Genomic DNA, 14,237 nt, shown 5'->3' with positions numbered 1-14,237 from the left:
GAAATCTGACTGACCGGGGCAAGCCCTTTGAAGCCTGTAGGATAAGTTATTCAGGATGGAGAGTGACCAGCTTGAAGGCTCTGAGTGAGGCAGGGAGACCCGGAAAAGAGGTGCTGCCTTTGGGGCGCAGGGAGCAAGGGGATGGGTGCTGCGGGATGTGGGAAGCCATTGGAGGGTTTTGGCAGAGTGGTGATACGATCAGATTATGTTTTTATGGAAAATGAAGAGCAGAAGCAGGGGTCCAGATGTCAGGGAGGGGAAATGAAGAGTTCTGTTTTGAACAAAGCAAGTTTAGTGACCGTTAAGCCTTCAAAGATTTGCTGGATGTTTAGACTTGGAAGAGTGTAGGTCTGGAGATGAAAATGGACTCATTTAGGTGGTTCTCAACTCCGACTGCATATTTGAATCATCTGACCCCGGGCTCTGATCCACAGATTGTGACTCAGTTAGTCTGGATTGGGGTCCAGTATGGGTTTATAAATCTACCCAGTGACTCTGATGTCCAGTCAGGATTGAGAACTCCTGGTAGAAATGGAGTTTAAAGGCCTGGGGCTTGGTGTGAGTGCTCTGCACAGCCTGGCTAGAGAGAATGCAGCTCAGAGTAGGGGACAGCCAGTACTTGGAGAGTTGGTGGGCCCAGCCCAGGGGAGACTCACAGGAGTGGCCCTCAGAGCCCTGTAGCCATATGTGAAGTGAACATGAGGAAAGACTGAACTGAGACAGTGGGCCTCAGAAGCTCCAACTGGCCTGGGGTGTGTGTTGTCCTTGAACCCGCTGGTCTCAGGACAGCCTTTCGTCAGTCAGTGCCCAGCCTGTGCCATCCTCCTGATGGCTGATTTGTTTGAGAGTGTTCCCCTCAGACTGAACCTACTGCCCTTGTCTAGACATCGCTCTTTCCTGATAACGTGCCCAAGGTAAGCAAACCGCCACCTGACTGTCTTCTCTCCTAAGGAGCTCTCTGGGTGCATTTCTTCCAGCACTCCACAGTATGCTCGGTATTCTAGGCCAACACCCCTGATTACATCACTTCTCCTTCTGTCTTCCTTTTTCATCATCCAGTTTTGGCTTGTTTATGAGGTCATTGGGAAGATTATGGCTTGGGTCAAGTGCTCCTTAGTCATCAGAGTGACATCTTTGTCTGTTAAAACTGTAAAGAGGTCTTTTGTAGCAGATCTGTCCAGTGCAGTACGTCCTTTGAGTTCTTGACTGCTGTTTCTGTGGACACTGATTGTTGATCTAAGAAGAATGAAATCATTGTCAGCTTGACTTTTTTCCCCATTTGTCATCATGTTTATTGGTCCAGATGAGGATTTAAAAGGAGTCCTGGTGTGACGCTGTAGAATAATTACTGAACCTCAAGGTCAGTTTAAATTGAAAGGTTGGTGGTTCAACCTCACCAGTCACTCCTCGGAAACCCTATACAGGGTTTCATGTGAGTCAGAACTGAGTTGATGTCACTTAACAACCACAAACAGGGTTTAAAGAGCTATGAATTCTATTCTTACTGCTGGCATTGATTTCTCTCTAAAACAAAACAGGATGCTTAACTTTTTTTTTTTTTTTTAATTGTTTTATTGTGAATTGTGTGATAGTTTACAAGGGAGAACATTAGTTTTACATTCATTCTATCATACATCGTTTCATTGCCATAGTTACCATCCCGTCCATGCATCATCAACAACCAAAGGGTGTAAGCCTGCCCCCTAACAAAACCAAAGGAGCCCTGGTGGCCTCGTGGTTTAGGCATTGCACTGCTAACCACAAGGTCACTGTTTCAGATTGACCAGATGAACCACGGGAAAAAGACCAGGCTGTTTGCTCCTGTACCGATTTGCAGTCTTAGAAATCTTTAGGAGCAGTCCCTCTCTGTCCTGTAGGCTTGCTGTGAGTCAGAGCCACTCACTGGCTCTAGCTGTTCCCTCAGCCGGGAGCCCCTTGCAGACAGCTAGTCACTGGGCTTACCTCCCTTACTCCCTCTACGGCTTTCTGTTACTGGGAATGCCAGCCACATCTCCACCCTATCAGAGAGGGGTCTTGCCTTCTGCTGATTAAGAATAGTCAGGTGAGTGGAGAACATTAGGCTGAGCAAAATTGTTGTTAAGTGCTGTCGAGTCAGTTCCAACCCATAGCGACTGGTAAGCTCGAACTGCTAACTTTTTGTTTCACACCGACTTTGCAGTCTAGCACATTAACCCACAGTGCCACACCAGGACTCCTGAGTGAAATTAGTGAGTCACAAAAGGACAGATACTGTTAAAAAAAAAAAAAAAAAAGTTAAGAAAATGTTTTCTTAATAAAGAAACCATCAATGATGGTTGTGGGGGAAGGGAGGAAATTACTCACGGTCTAGAGAGTAGACACTTGTCCACACGGGTGACAGGACAGGCAGTGTATGACAAGAGGGAGGTTAGCTGAGGAAAGAGGAGGCCGGAGGAAGGCAATAGTGAAAGTGCACAGAGGTTACTGCTAACTGGTGTGCAGGAGGGGACTGCAACTGTTGTCATGAAGCAAAGTAGATGATTTGCAGAATGTGAAACTGATGATCTGCTCTGGAAACCTTTACTTCATTCACAATAACAAGCTAAGAAAAAAAAAGTACGGTCAGGTGAGGCAGGGTCATCAAAGGTTTATTATGGGAAAGATTCTTACAAGCAGAGACGGGGAGGGCTTGGGGTTGGGGGGTGGGGAGGAAAAGACTTGGTGCTTATTCATAGGGATGGCCCATTTAGGCGGAGCCCTGCTAACTGGGGATGTGTTCTGCATTTCTCCTCTGTAGGAGCAGGCAGAACTTACTCTGGGATGTTGAGCATGTGTAGCTCTTGAGGGCCCTAATTCTGAAGGGCTGGCATTCTCCTTTGCCCCAGTAGAAGGTTTGTACTTTAATGTATACTTAGGGTGCTGGGTAACCAGTCTGAACTGTAAAATGTCTCACAGGGAGGTAAAAATACAGAATTGTTATGGATGATTTCCCTTAGTGGCAAGTCCCAGGATGTGACTGGTCAGCTGTGTGCCCTGGGCATGTCCTGTGCATCTTTTCAATTGCTCAAACAAGGAGGGCAGGCTTCAACATTGCTCAGGATTTCATCCACCGGATTTCAGTCAATAAGTGGCCCACGTTTAATCCTAACTTCTGGGTCCCTTTTCCCCCTGTCAAAAGAAGTGAAAACAGTCTTGATCATGAGAAACTGGTGATACTTGTATATATGAGAAACAGCTTCTTAAATGTAATTTTGAAGCCAGTTATAGTTATGACAGAGTTCAGAGATATTCATCTATTTGTTATCAACAACAAAGCTCCTGTGGCCAGGGTGCCTGGGTCCTAGCAGCTGCCCCTTGGTGAGTGTCCACTGTCTACAGACACTCTGCTCGTCAGCATCATTGCTGATGTTACATGTCCCTCATGGTTGCCATGTGACACCCACTTTATAGAGGAAACTGAATCTGAGAGGCAAGGCCAGCGTCTTGTCCAGGATTTTGCAGCTCGTAATAGCACCGAGGACTTCAGCCTTGGCCTTGATCGGACCCCTGTACACCCTTTAAGCCCACCACACGCTGCCCAGGGTAGTCTCTTCCCCTTCTTCATGCCTCAGTTTTCCTACTTTTAAAGTGAAGGGATCAGATGTATTGACTATCCAGGCCTTTACAACACTGGGTGCCAAGAGCCCTAGTCTCCCCATGAGATCGAAGTCAGAAAGATGGCCAGGTCCACCATCTCCCAAGTCTGTATTTATTTATTTTGTTCCCCAGACAGAGTCTAAGATGCCAATGAGACCACGGCGGTGCAGAGAAGTGGGTCTGTGGCTCCAAGGAGGGAGGGTGGGCTGTGTTCCCAGCAGCTGCCAGACCAGTGTCAGCAACAGACGGAGCCCTCATTGTCTGACCCCAAAGAGGCACACCCTGTGCATGTGATTCCTCTTACATGGAGACGCCCCTTTGTGCTTGGGGTTAGGAGTGCCTGTGCTTTTGGCAAGAGGCAGGCAATGGCTGTAAAGTGAAGTAAAACCCATATGGGTCTCATCAGTTTTAGTCCGCCGTACGGACTTCAAGAAATACTCCCTCTAAGTGATTCTGGCACAAACAAAACTGTCGTGGGGCAGGACTGGGAGGCTCTCACTTAACCCTCTAGATTGTAAGTGAGAGTTTTGTCAGTTGACTAGTTCTGCGTGTACGGCATAACCTCTTAGAACTGACATGCTATCACCAGTTAAAGGAGGGAGAGCCTTCTCTGCTTTCTAAAGCACAAAGCCATCAGCTGTCCTGGCATTAGCATCTGACAGACAGGCTCTGTGCCCCAAGCCTTCCGTCCTGCTGATGAGTTACATTCTTATGGGTTATTTTTAAACTGTTCTTTTTCATAAATTAAAAACCTCATATACATGAACAATAAAGATTCCCTTTCTCTGACACCCATCCACCCAGATCTCTTTCAAGCCCCTACAAATAAGTCTTCACCTAGGTTTCATATCTGTTGTTGTTTCGTGCTGTGGAGTCAGTTAGGACACACAGCAACCCTGTTTCCAAGGAGCAGCTGTTGGGTTTGAACCACTGACCATGTGGTTAGCAGTCCAGTGCTTATCTTATAGCGCAACACCAGGACTCCCTTGCACACATGTGGTTAAGTGTTGTCAAGTTAGTTCTGACTTGTAGTGCCTCTGTAAAGGGTTTCTGAGGAGTGACTGGTAGCTTTGACCCCCTGAACTCGTGGTTGGCAGTCTAGCACCACATGATATAGTTTTCTTTGCTTCTCTATGTGGGTACAAGTACAAATATGTTTCCCTTAAAATGCTGTCATACATAGAGTATTCTAGCTTGGGGTTTCTCCATCTAACTATTCATCCTCATTTTTGTGAAAACCTAAAAGATTAGTATGCTTGTAATTACCTGGTAGGGTAGCGTTTCCGTCTCCATCAGCTGACACGGTTACTTTGTGGATCGCTTACCTGTGGCAGAGCCGCACGTGGCTTATTCTTGTGGTTTTAGGTGCTCCCTGCCCCCCCACTAGAAAGGAACCCCAGCAGCATCTATGGAAGTTTCACAGAACAGTATGCATGTGCTATGTTTGGAGTCCTGGTGTGGCACTGTGGGTTAACGCCCTGGACTGCAAAGGCACTTTGAACCGTAAGGTCGGCGGTTCAAGCTCACCGGCCTGCTCCTCGCAGAACCCAGTCAGCGGTGCTTAACAGCAACATATTTGTAGCACACTCAGTTTGGTAGGTGATTGTCAAGGCTATCAGTGATTAGCCCTTAGGTGAATAATGTCTTCAAAGTTTCCTTTCTATCCTTGTTTTCCAGGGGAACCAATGACTTCACAAACAGGAACACTCCGTTGCTGACCTGGAATTCTGGGGAAACTGTTTGCTGCTGTGGTCCCCACGCAAATCTCTCTTAGGTCCACCACTGGCACGTGTCCCTCTTACTTAACAGTCACCCTCATGGAATGGAAGTCAGGAGAAGTGCTGTCTTAGTAAACCATTTATTTTGAAATACTCCAGAGAAAAGACAGTTCTGAATAAAAGCCAGAGCAGGGAAAGGGCCGACTGTGTCGTGTTTTCCTCTGTGTAAGCGGCACAGGACATGGGAACTAGCGAGATTGCCCTAGTGGGAACACAGGCCCCTTAATTGCTGACTCTGCAAGGCACTGTGTGTGAAGTGGAGTCTATGAGATTTCTTTCTTCCCTGAACTCGAAGGAATTACAGTTGTGGGTGTGGGGCTTGGTGCCCTGGGGGGTATTTTCTCATGTTACCATTCACTCATGGAACAATGTGGCAGTTCTGTGCTGAGAGTGCCTGCTCTGTGGGAGCCCCTGCTGAGCGCCTGAGGTGCCTGCTTGCTCTTCAATGGCTTCAAGCTCCTGTGCTGTCCCAGATGAGCAGGGCACGTGAGCGCTTGGTCCTGGGTTCAAGATCGGACTCTGCGAGGCCTCAGGAGTGTGAAGCCCAGAATCCACAGTGTGGGTGCAGGGGAGTCATTGGTGTGTGCTGACCCTGCTCCACAGTTCCTGGTAGCATAGGCCTGAACTGCATTTGGAGTAAGATAGGTGTGAGCTGTGGGGAAGTAGAGGCGATGCTAGATTGTCTCATTTGCTCAGACCAGCAGCAGTGAGATGGGCTGCTCAGTCCCTGGGAGCAGGAAGAGGGCAGTGGGTGGGCAGGATAGTTGTAAATGATGATGACTGTGCTCTGCTTGAATTGGGAAGGGATCCTGATGTGTGGGGTCCCCTTCTCCCCTTCCTCCACACCCTTCCTAGGGCCTGACCTTGTTGAGCGTTTGTAAGGAGTCTCTGGCCGGAGGTGCCCGGCAGGGTCAGACTGCAGACTGGCTGCACAGCCAGGCCACTGGCTCAGATGGGCGTGGGGAACAATGGCTGCCACACAGTGCTGGCTGCCCTCACCCTCCTCCTCGTCAGTTCTCTCCTGCAGCAGAACAGCACACCCCATAGTTTTGCAGCTTGAAATCAGGATTTCGTCATTTCTCATGAGACTGTAGATCTGGAATTTGGGCTCAGCTGGATGATTGCTCTGCGTGGTGTCCACCGAGCCACCTGGCGGTCCTCAGAGCTGTTTCCTTACGGTGGGGTAGGAGTCTCACATGCTCTGAGCTCTTCAGTCTCTTCTCCGATACAGGACTTGTGCACACTGCCTCCCGTTCGGGTCTCGGAAGCACAGAAGTTGTACTTTTGATGAAGTCTAGTTTCTCTTTGTGTTTTTTGTGGCTTGTCCCTCTGGTGTCATTTAAGAAGGAAGCTTTGGCACAACCCAGAGTCCCAAAGATTTACTCCTTCGTGTTTACTTCTAAGAGATTAATTGTGTTTGCTCTTAGATATCTTAGCCCTTTGGGGTTCATTTTTGTGGGTAAGGAAAAAGCACCAGTATTTTTTATTAGTAGTAGTGTGATTTGGATGAAAGTTTACAGAACAAAATAGTTTTCCATTCAGCCATGCATCTACATTTTGTTTGGTGACATTAATTCCCACGATGTATCAGCACTCTTTCCACTTCCTCCCGGGATTTACCATTTCCAGTTGTCCTCCTTTTCTGGCCCTTCCTGCCGTCTGAGCTTTATCTCTGGGCACACACTGCCCTTTTGCTCCCGTATTGTTGGTTGTTCTAAAGAGTGTTATTGTTCCCTGGTGTGACTGTTCACCTTAAAGGCCTGTCTGTCATTTGGCGGAAAGATGAGCCAAGTTCCCTTTCAGGCCCATCATCGCGTCTGTGTGACCAGTAAGCCTGGTCTCTGGATGACTTTGAGTTTTCTTGGGCATTGTTCCCTCACTCTATCCAGGACCTCCTAGTGTGGTTGCTTTGAGAGCTGTCAGCAGTGGTACCTGACACCATCTCATTCTTTGGGTCCCAGGGTCGTGGAGGTTGGGGTTCACTGGCCCTAGTCCTTAGGACTAACTGTTTTCTCCTCGTGTCTCTGACTGTCTTCACTTCGCTTTGCTCTGCCTGGGGACGGACAGCAGGAGTTGTGCACCAGTGGCTTTTTGGTGCTGCTTTACTCTTTTGAAGTCTGCTTGCCTGCTTCCTGTGAGCTTTGCACGCTGAGCACTCTCCCGTTAACACTCTTGCTAATGCCTGAGGCTTCCAGACTGTTTCTGATCTTGTCTCTTGAGCTTTCCCTTGTATTTCATTCAAAACATGTCTGTCTACACCCTGGTTGTGTGCTGAACTGCTGCACCCTCTCCTCAGTTTCTCCTTTTCCAGTATATGTCTCTTCTAGTGCCTTCTCCTTTCAGGGTCTCAGCTCCCATCTCTGTGCTGCTGACCCCCAGCCCACTGCCACACTGAGCCAGTCTCTCCTGTCCAGTTTGTATCCACCTCTCCCCAAAGTGCGGACCATGCCTGGCTGATGTTTATGGTTCTGGTGCCCAGCACGGTGCTTGTGCCTCTGTAGTGCTGAACGTGTCATTCAACGGTTTGTAGCAACAGAAATCAGACTGTTTGTATGATTCGTAAATGTACTTTGACATCCTTTCAAATAAAGATTACAATTAAAAAGACTGTGAAATAAGGTGCCATATTAGCCTGGCATCGTTTTAGGTTGGCCATCCACCTGCCATTGTTGCTGATGTTGGCGAGGAGCATGTCCCATGCTTACATGGTACATGGTTACAGATGTGTGAGCAGCTCGCCTGTGGGTCACCTGTACAAGGAGTCATTCGCAGAACCACTGGTAGTGCATTTTTGGAGAAAAAGTCAGAAATCCAGTTTCTCTAGAAATGGCCTGTGCTACTGTTAGCAGGTCCTGTCTGTGTGCTCAGACGTCTGTAGTACCGAGTCCTTTATTGTTTCATCAGAAGACACAATGGCTTCAGTACATTGAGCTCCTTTTGTTGGCTCAAGACAAGCGTTGCATTGGCTTGTGGCAGCGTGGGAGTCATCTGGTCAGTCTTGACCCCATGCGTCCACACAGCAGCCTCCCACATCACGTTTCCACGGGGGTGACCCAGAGCGCGCTCACGTGGCAGAGTCTGTTGACTAGGCTGTCGTGCTGGCTCTGTGAGACACTGGTGGGCATTGACTCAGGAACAATCCTCCCTTTATCTTGTTCTGCAGGAGCCGAGAGAGACTCTGCAATGAATGGTGACACTCGAGCTGCCGTGGTGACCTCACCACCGCCAACCACAGCCCCGCACAAGGAGAGATACTTCGACAGGGTGGATGAGAAGAACCCAGAGTACCTGCGAGAGAGGAACATGGCGCCAGACCTCCGCCAGGACTTCAATATGATGGAGCAAAAGAAGAGGGTGTCCATGATCCTGCAGAGCCCAGTAAGAGCAGAGCTGCTGCTCTGTCCAGTGTCCTCCTCCTCCTCCCTGCTGTGTGAGCCCAGGCGATCGGGGCCTTGCTGTGGTGACTCAGGGACTCCAGGCACCATTAGAAGCTGCCGTACGGTTCTCTAGACTGTCATCGTATATGGGAGGGAGCAGGTTACCAAGTCCTTTCTCCAGCAGAGTTGCTGGATGCCTTCCAGCTGCCCACCTCTTGGCTAGCAGCCAAGGCTTAATCGTGGTTGCCACCAGAGCTCCGTTAAACAAACAAAATGCCTCAGCCATCAGTGACTCAGAACAACCCTCCGGGACAGATGGAAGTGCTCCCTAAGGGTTCCAAGGTTGTCAGTCTTTATGGACGCACACTGTCACGTCTTTGTCCCGTGGAGCACCTTTTAGATAAGGCCCAGTTCTTGCACCACACCACCAGAGCTCCCAGGTTTCCTTTCTTGTTGGTATTGCATACTGTTGAGCCTGTTCTGATTCCTAGTGACCCTGTGTAGGGTTTCTGAGGAGCGCCCGGTGGGTTTGAACTGCCGACCTTGTTAGCAGTCCTACAGTGCTACTCCAGGACTGTGCTAGGGTTCCTCTAGAAGGTGTTTATTTTCCCTTTTTAAGCTGCTGCTACTTTTCCAGAGGGCTTTCTCTACTGGGCTGCAGGAGAAGATGAGGCTGGCTACTCCCCTTGAGACTACAGCCTGGAAACCCTCCTCTGTTGTCTAGGGTCACTGCAAGTTGGAATTGACTTGGGCTTGGTGTTTGCTTATAGACTGGGGCCATTGCAAATCCCTGGCATGGTGGTGGCCACATAGTGGGCTCTACCAGTACCTGCTTATTGTTGGAGCCACAGGGATGCCCGTGGGTGTCTTGGCCGTGTCTCAAGGGAGAGCAGAGCAAGCACAACAGTGACATGCTAGTAAGCACCGTCTGTCCAACTGGATGGTGATGCGTCACTCAGATTATCTAATAAAGGCTCAGTCTTGTAGGGTTTCTTTTTTGTGACATAAGTAATTCTAAAATATGCTGCTTGTTTCAGAATAGATACTCATGTCTTGATTCATTTACTTTTAGCTCTTTTCTGCGTTTAGATATACATTTAGTATTCTAAAAACTGGCTATTGTTCTGTACCTTTTAAATTCAATATACCAAGAGCCATTTTATGTCATTTCAGGTTGTTTCCATGTATTTAATCTTTTCTTGTTTGTAATGTTGCCTGTTTCCCTTTTATCAGTAATGCTGGCAAGAGCACCCGTATCAATAAATCTTTGATAAAGAGCATATCCCTGATATTTCTTTAGAATAAAATTTCTAGGAATAGAATTCCTGTCCAGTGATTTAAGTCGTTTATGGTTACATTGCTTTCCAGGAAAGAATGTACCCGTTTATATTATCAGTAGCAAAGTCTAAAAGTAGCCATTTCCGTTTCTTGAGCTGGATTTGAAGCTTCGCAGACATGATCTCTGATGGCTCTCCAGCTAACTGATGACACGGCGTCTCATGGTTTGAATTTGTCCTTTACTAGGCGTTCTGTGAAGAATTGGAGTCAATGATACAGGAGCAATTTAAGAAGGGGAAGAACCCCACCGGCCTGTTGGCCTTGCAGCAGATTGCGGATTTTATGACCACTAACGTCCCGAACGTCTACCCAGCAGCCCCGCAAGGAGGGATGGCAGCCTTGAACATGAGTGAGTGGTTCCTGACTAGTTAGATGTGCTTGTGGTCTGATGCCCTGGAGCCTTCTTATGTGCAGTGCGGCCGTCCAACTGTGGACTGCCCAGAATTGCGTCTTTTGAAAATCAGTGTGTTTCAGTTGTAGCAACATGGAGAGTGACGCCTGAGAGTATCCTGAAAGTAGAGGGCAACTTGTTGATGAGCCGGTGAGACTTGTTTTTTCCAGGCCAGTGACTGCTCTGAGGTGGTGTCTCAGACTCTCTGTGAACTGCAACAAGAAATGAAGCGGAAACAATGCTGGCTGAGTCCTGTGAGTTTTACCTGGATGAATTTCAGCCAGACCAACACTACTCATGGCTTCTTGCGAACAACTGTTGCTGTTGTTATAAAGTGCCATCGAGTTGGTTCAACTCATAGCAACCCTGTCTAGGGTGGTGGGTTTGAACTACTGACCTTTCAGTTAGCAGTCCAGTGCTTACCCTGTATAGCGCCACACCAACTAGTGAGAAACAAATGCCCAGAGAAAACGTTGGCTGGCCTAGCTTTCAGCATCCCAGTAACCTGTAAATCACCGTAGCACAACAAGCTGACAAAAAGACAACAGAGAAACCTAGTTAGTTTTCATTGTAGCTGACAGTTTGGTTCTCAAACAATACCATATAACCAGAAAATGGCACCGAACAAATGATGTCTAGGTTCTAAGTAATTATAAGGCGAACGGTACCACCACCAGATCAAGGAGTAAGGGTCTCCGTCACTTGCTCTAACTGCCCACCTGCAGTCCTTCTTAGGAACTGTCGTCTTGAGTCTGTATGGATCACTCCTTTGCTCTGCTTTTGAGTTGTATCATCCAAACATTTCTCCCTAACTCATGTGGCCTCACTCTTATCTGTGTGCTGAATGTCTCTCAAGTATTTTTCAATCCACGAGGTACCCTTCATCTCTCTCTTTTGAAACGCTGTCGCCACGGTGCAGTGAGCACATTCCTTGGTAACTTGTATTTCCGAGAATGTGGTGGCTGGGTCAAATTGAATCACGATTTTGGGCGTCATCTGCTTCATAGTTGGTGCAGTATTCCTCTGCTAGGATGCCCATACATCTGGCTGTCTGTCTCTCTGTGTGTGTTAGCAGCCGTGGCTGACCAGTACCATGACCCATCTGTCAGCTTGTTCTCTGGTGACTTGTGTTCCTTTGAAGCTGTGTCACCAGTATTTCAATTACCAGCAGGGTCACCCATGGTGGACAGGTTTCAGCAGAGCATCCAGACTCAGACAGACTAGGAAGAAAGGCCTGGTGATTTACGTCTGAAAAATTGAAACCTGGACTCAGACCTGCTAGCGGTTTTTACGTAGGCACAGGATTCGGTATTGGTAATACTTGTTTTGTTGTTACATGCGGGGACTTCAAAAAGTTCATGGAATTTATCCTTGAATTTTTTGAAGTCTCCTACCATACCAGCTCTGCTAGCATCATGCTTACAAGTCAGGCTGCTAACCTTAAGAACAGCAGTTTGAAACTATCACGGGAGAAAGATGAGACTTTCTGCTCCCGTAAAGCTCTAAACCCTTGGAAGCCCTATGCAGGGTTACTATGAGTCGGTACTAACTCCACAGCACACCACCACCACCATGTACCATGAGTGGGAGCTGACTGCAGCAGCTAACAACCACACAGTTAATTTACGAAAGCTCCAAGACGGGGTCTTCCCATTCCGTCATTCCTTCTATATTTATTAACTGGAATATTTTGATAAAGAGAAACTTCCCTTCACCTGTTTCAGAAAGGCAGGATAAATGCAGGATTTTTCTCTTTATGGGTTAAGTGCTCAGCGGCTAACCAAAAGGTTGGGTGTTCGAATCCACCCAGCGGTGTCCTGGGAGATAAGCCTGACCATTTGCTTCTGAAAAGTCAGTGAAACCCACGGAGCATGCTCTGCTCTGACACACGTGGGTTAGAATCAATGCTTTGGTAACTGGTTTTGTTTTTTTTGTTTTGTTTTTTAAAGCGTTTTCATAATAATGATTTGACGTCATCTTGCAGAGGTGGCCAATTCAATGTTTTCCTCATAGCGTTTTGAATTCTTGGATTTAAACAAAACTGAACGTGTGTGACATCGTCACAGTTATTTTCCTTTTTGATGGTCAGAGTGTCCTGTGTTGGCCTCCACAAGTAGGACAGCTTCCTGCTGACCCCCATAGTGAGCCACTCTAGTCCGTCCCACCTCGTATGTCCCTGCCCTTCCTCTAGGAAACCTGGACTTCTGTTTGTGGAAAATGTAATTTCACTTGGGCCTGTTAGGTATGCTTATGCCTTCTGGACCTTGGTAGTAGGTAGAACTAGGACACGTGTTTATATTTTAAAAGAAAAAATGCCCCATAAGTTTTAATGGTATTTTTTATTTAAATTCAGTACCAAGAAGTTTTTCCTCAGAATTTTTTTTTCTTTTTCTACACCAAGAATTTGGGTTGTCCAGGATATTGTGAATGACAGAGGTAGAGTATTCCATAATGACTCATTTACTCCCCCCACCACATACACACACACACACACACACACACACACACAATACCAGCAGAGCACCCAAGACTCCAACACAGTGATAGCTGACAATGAAATGTTTGCAACCTTCTCGCCGCATTCTCTGTTATTGTTGTTAGGTGCCATCAATAACAGCAACGCATCGGGACTAATGGAGCCGTACAATCAGATGCTTATTACTTTTTCTTCTCTACTGTGTGCTTGTTTGTTTAGTTTTTTTCCTGGCCTTGTTGCAGTAGCTGGGAGGCAGTACAGGACCCAGTGAGAGTGGGTGGCATTCGGGACCTCCTGTCTCTCATCCGTGTATTGATGTTGTTAATTGCCGTTGAGTCGGTTCCTACTCATAGCAACCCTGTATAGAGTTTCCAGGGAGCAGCTGGTGGGTTTAAACCACCGACCTTATAGTTCAAACCGACCTTGAAGGCCATTGCTTATCCTACAGAGCCACACCAGGACTCCAAGATGACAGTGGAGATTATGAATAGGTTTCATGGCCAAATGAGTTTTGGAGCCTTCGTAGAAAGAACTGTAACATTTTAGATCTATTTGGATTTTGGAATTCTGACAAAGAATGAGGAGCTGGAGGTGGAGAGAGAGTAATGATTTGCCTGGCAGACATTGCACTAGCTTGCCTCCAGTGTGCCTTTTGGGAGCCGGGAGTCTGGAGCGACTGCAGAATTTGGGAGTATGCACTTTGTTGCTGATTTCCGACCTAATTACATAGACGTTCGAGAACATGGGCTTTCAGAGGCAATCCTTGCCAGTTCTGAGACTTACTCCATGGCCTGGCGTGGAGATGACACGTAGCACCACCCTCACTGATTGACAAGGTTGCTGGGACAAGGTGAGGCTGGAGCTTTGCTTTTCTTCCTTTCAGGTCTTGGCATGGTGACACCTGTGAACGACCTGCGAGGATCGGACTCAATTGCATATGACAAAGGGGAGAAGTTACTGCGCTGCAAACTGGCCGCCTTCTACAGATTAGCAGATCTCTTCGGGTGGTCTCAGCTCATTTACAATCACATCACGGTGCGTGTTAAGTGGTGTCCTCACCAAACAAGACCTGGAAAAGTGCATGTCCAGCACCACCTCCTTCCATGAGGCAGGCAGTCTGTGTTGTGGAAACGTGGAAATCTTGAACCATTTTCTGTTCTAAGCACGAGCCAGTGTGGGTTACAAAGTTACAAGAACATGAATTCTTGAAAACGTCTTTCTTCTTGCGTGCTGACTTTACAGGCATTTGCCAATCTGTAAGC

At 47.5% G+C, this 14,237-nt stretch overlaps 1 protein-coding gene across 2 annotated transcripts in view; it reads left to right on the top strand.

The window, feature by feature from the left end:
• Nucleotides 1-8,554: 8,554 nt before the first annotated feature.
• Nucleotides 8,555-14,237, top strand: part of ADD1 (adducin 1 (alpha)) — a 32,913-nt gene continuing 27,230 nt past the window's right edge. For both annotated transcript variants that reach the window (XM_006875314.1, XM_006875313.1), the window contains exons 1-3: nt 8,555-8,771; nt 10,295-10,457; nt 13,859-14,010. In XM_006875314.1, the coding sequence (XP_006875376.1) occupies nt 8,577-8,771; nt 10,295-10,457; nt 13,859-14,010 (510 nt within the window). In that variant the 5' untranslated portion in view covers nt 8,555-8,576. The remainder of the gene's footprint in view (nt 8,772-10,294; nt 10,458-13,858; nt 14,011-14,237) is intronic.

The sequence above is a fragment of the Chrysochloris asiatica genome, unplaced genomic scaffold, assembly GCF_000296735.1.
Source record: "Chrysochloris asiatica unplaced genomic scaffold, ChrAsi1.0 scaffold00319, whole genome shotgun sequence".
NCBI lineage: Eukaryota > Metazoa > Chordata > Mammalia > Afrosoricida > Chrysochloridae > Chrysochloris > Chrysochloris asiatica.
Note: the sequence above shows the minus strand (reverse complement) of the source record. Positions and strands in the feature narration are given on the sequence as shown.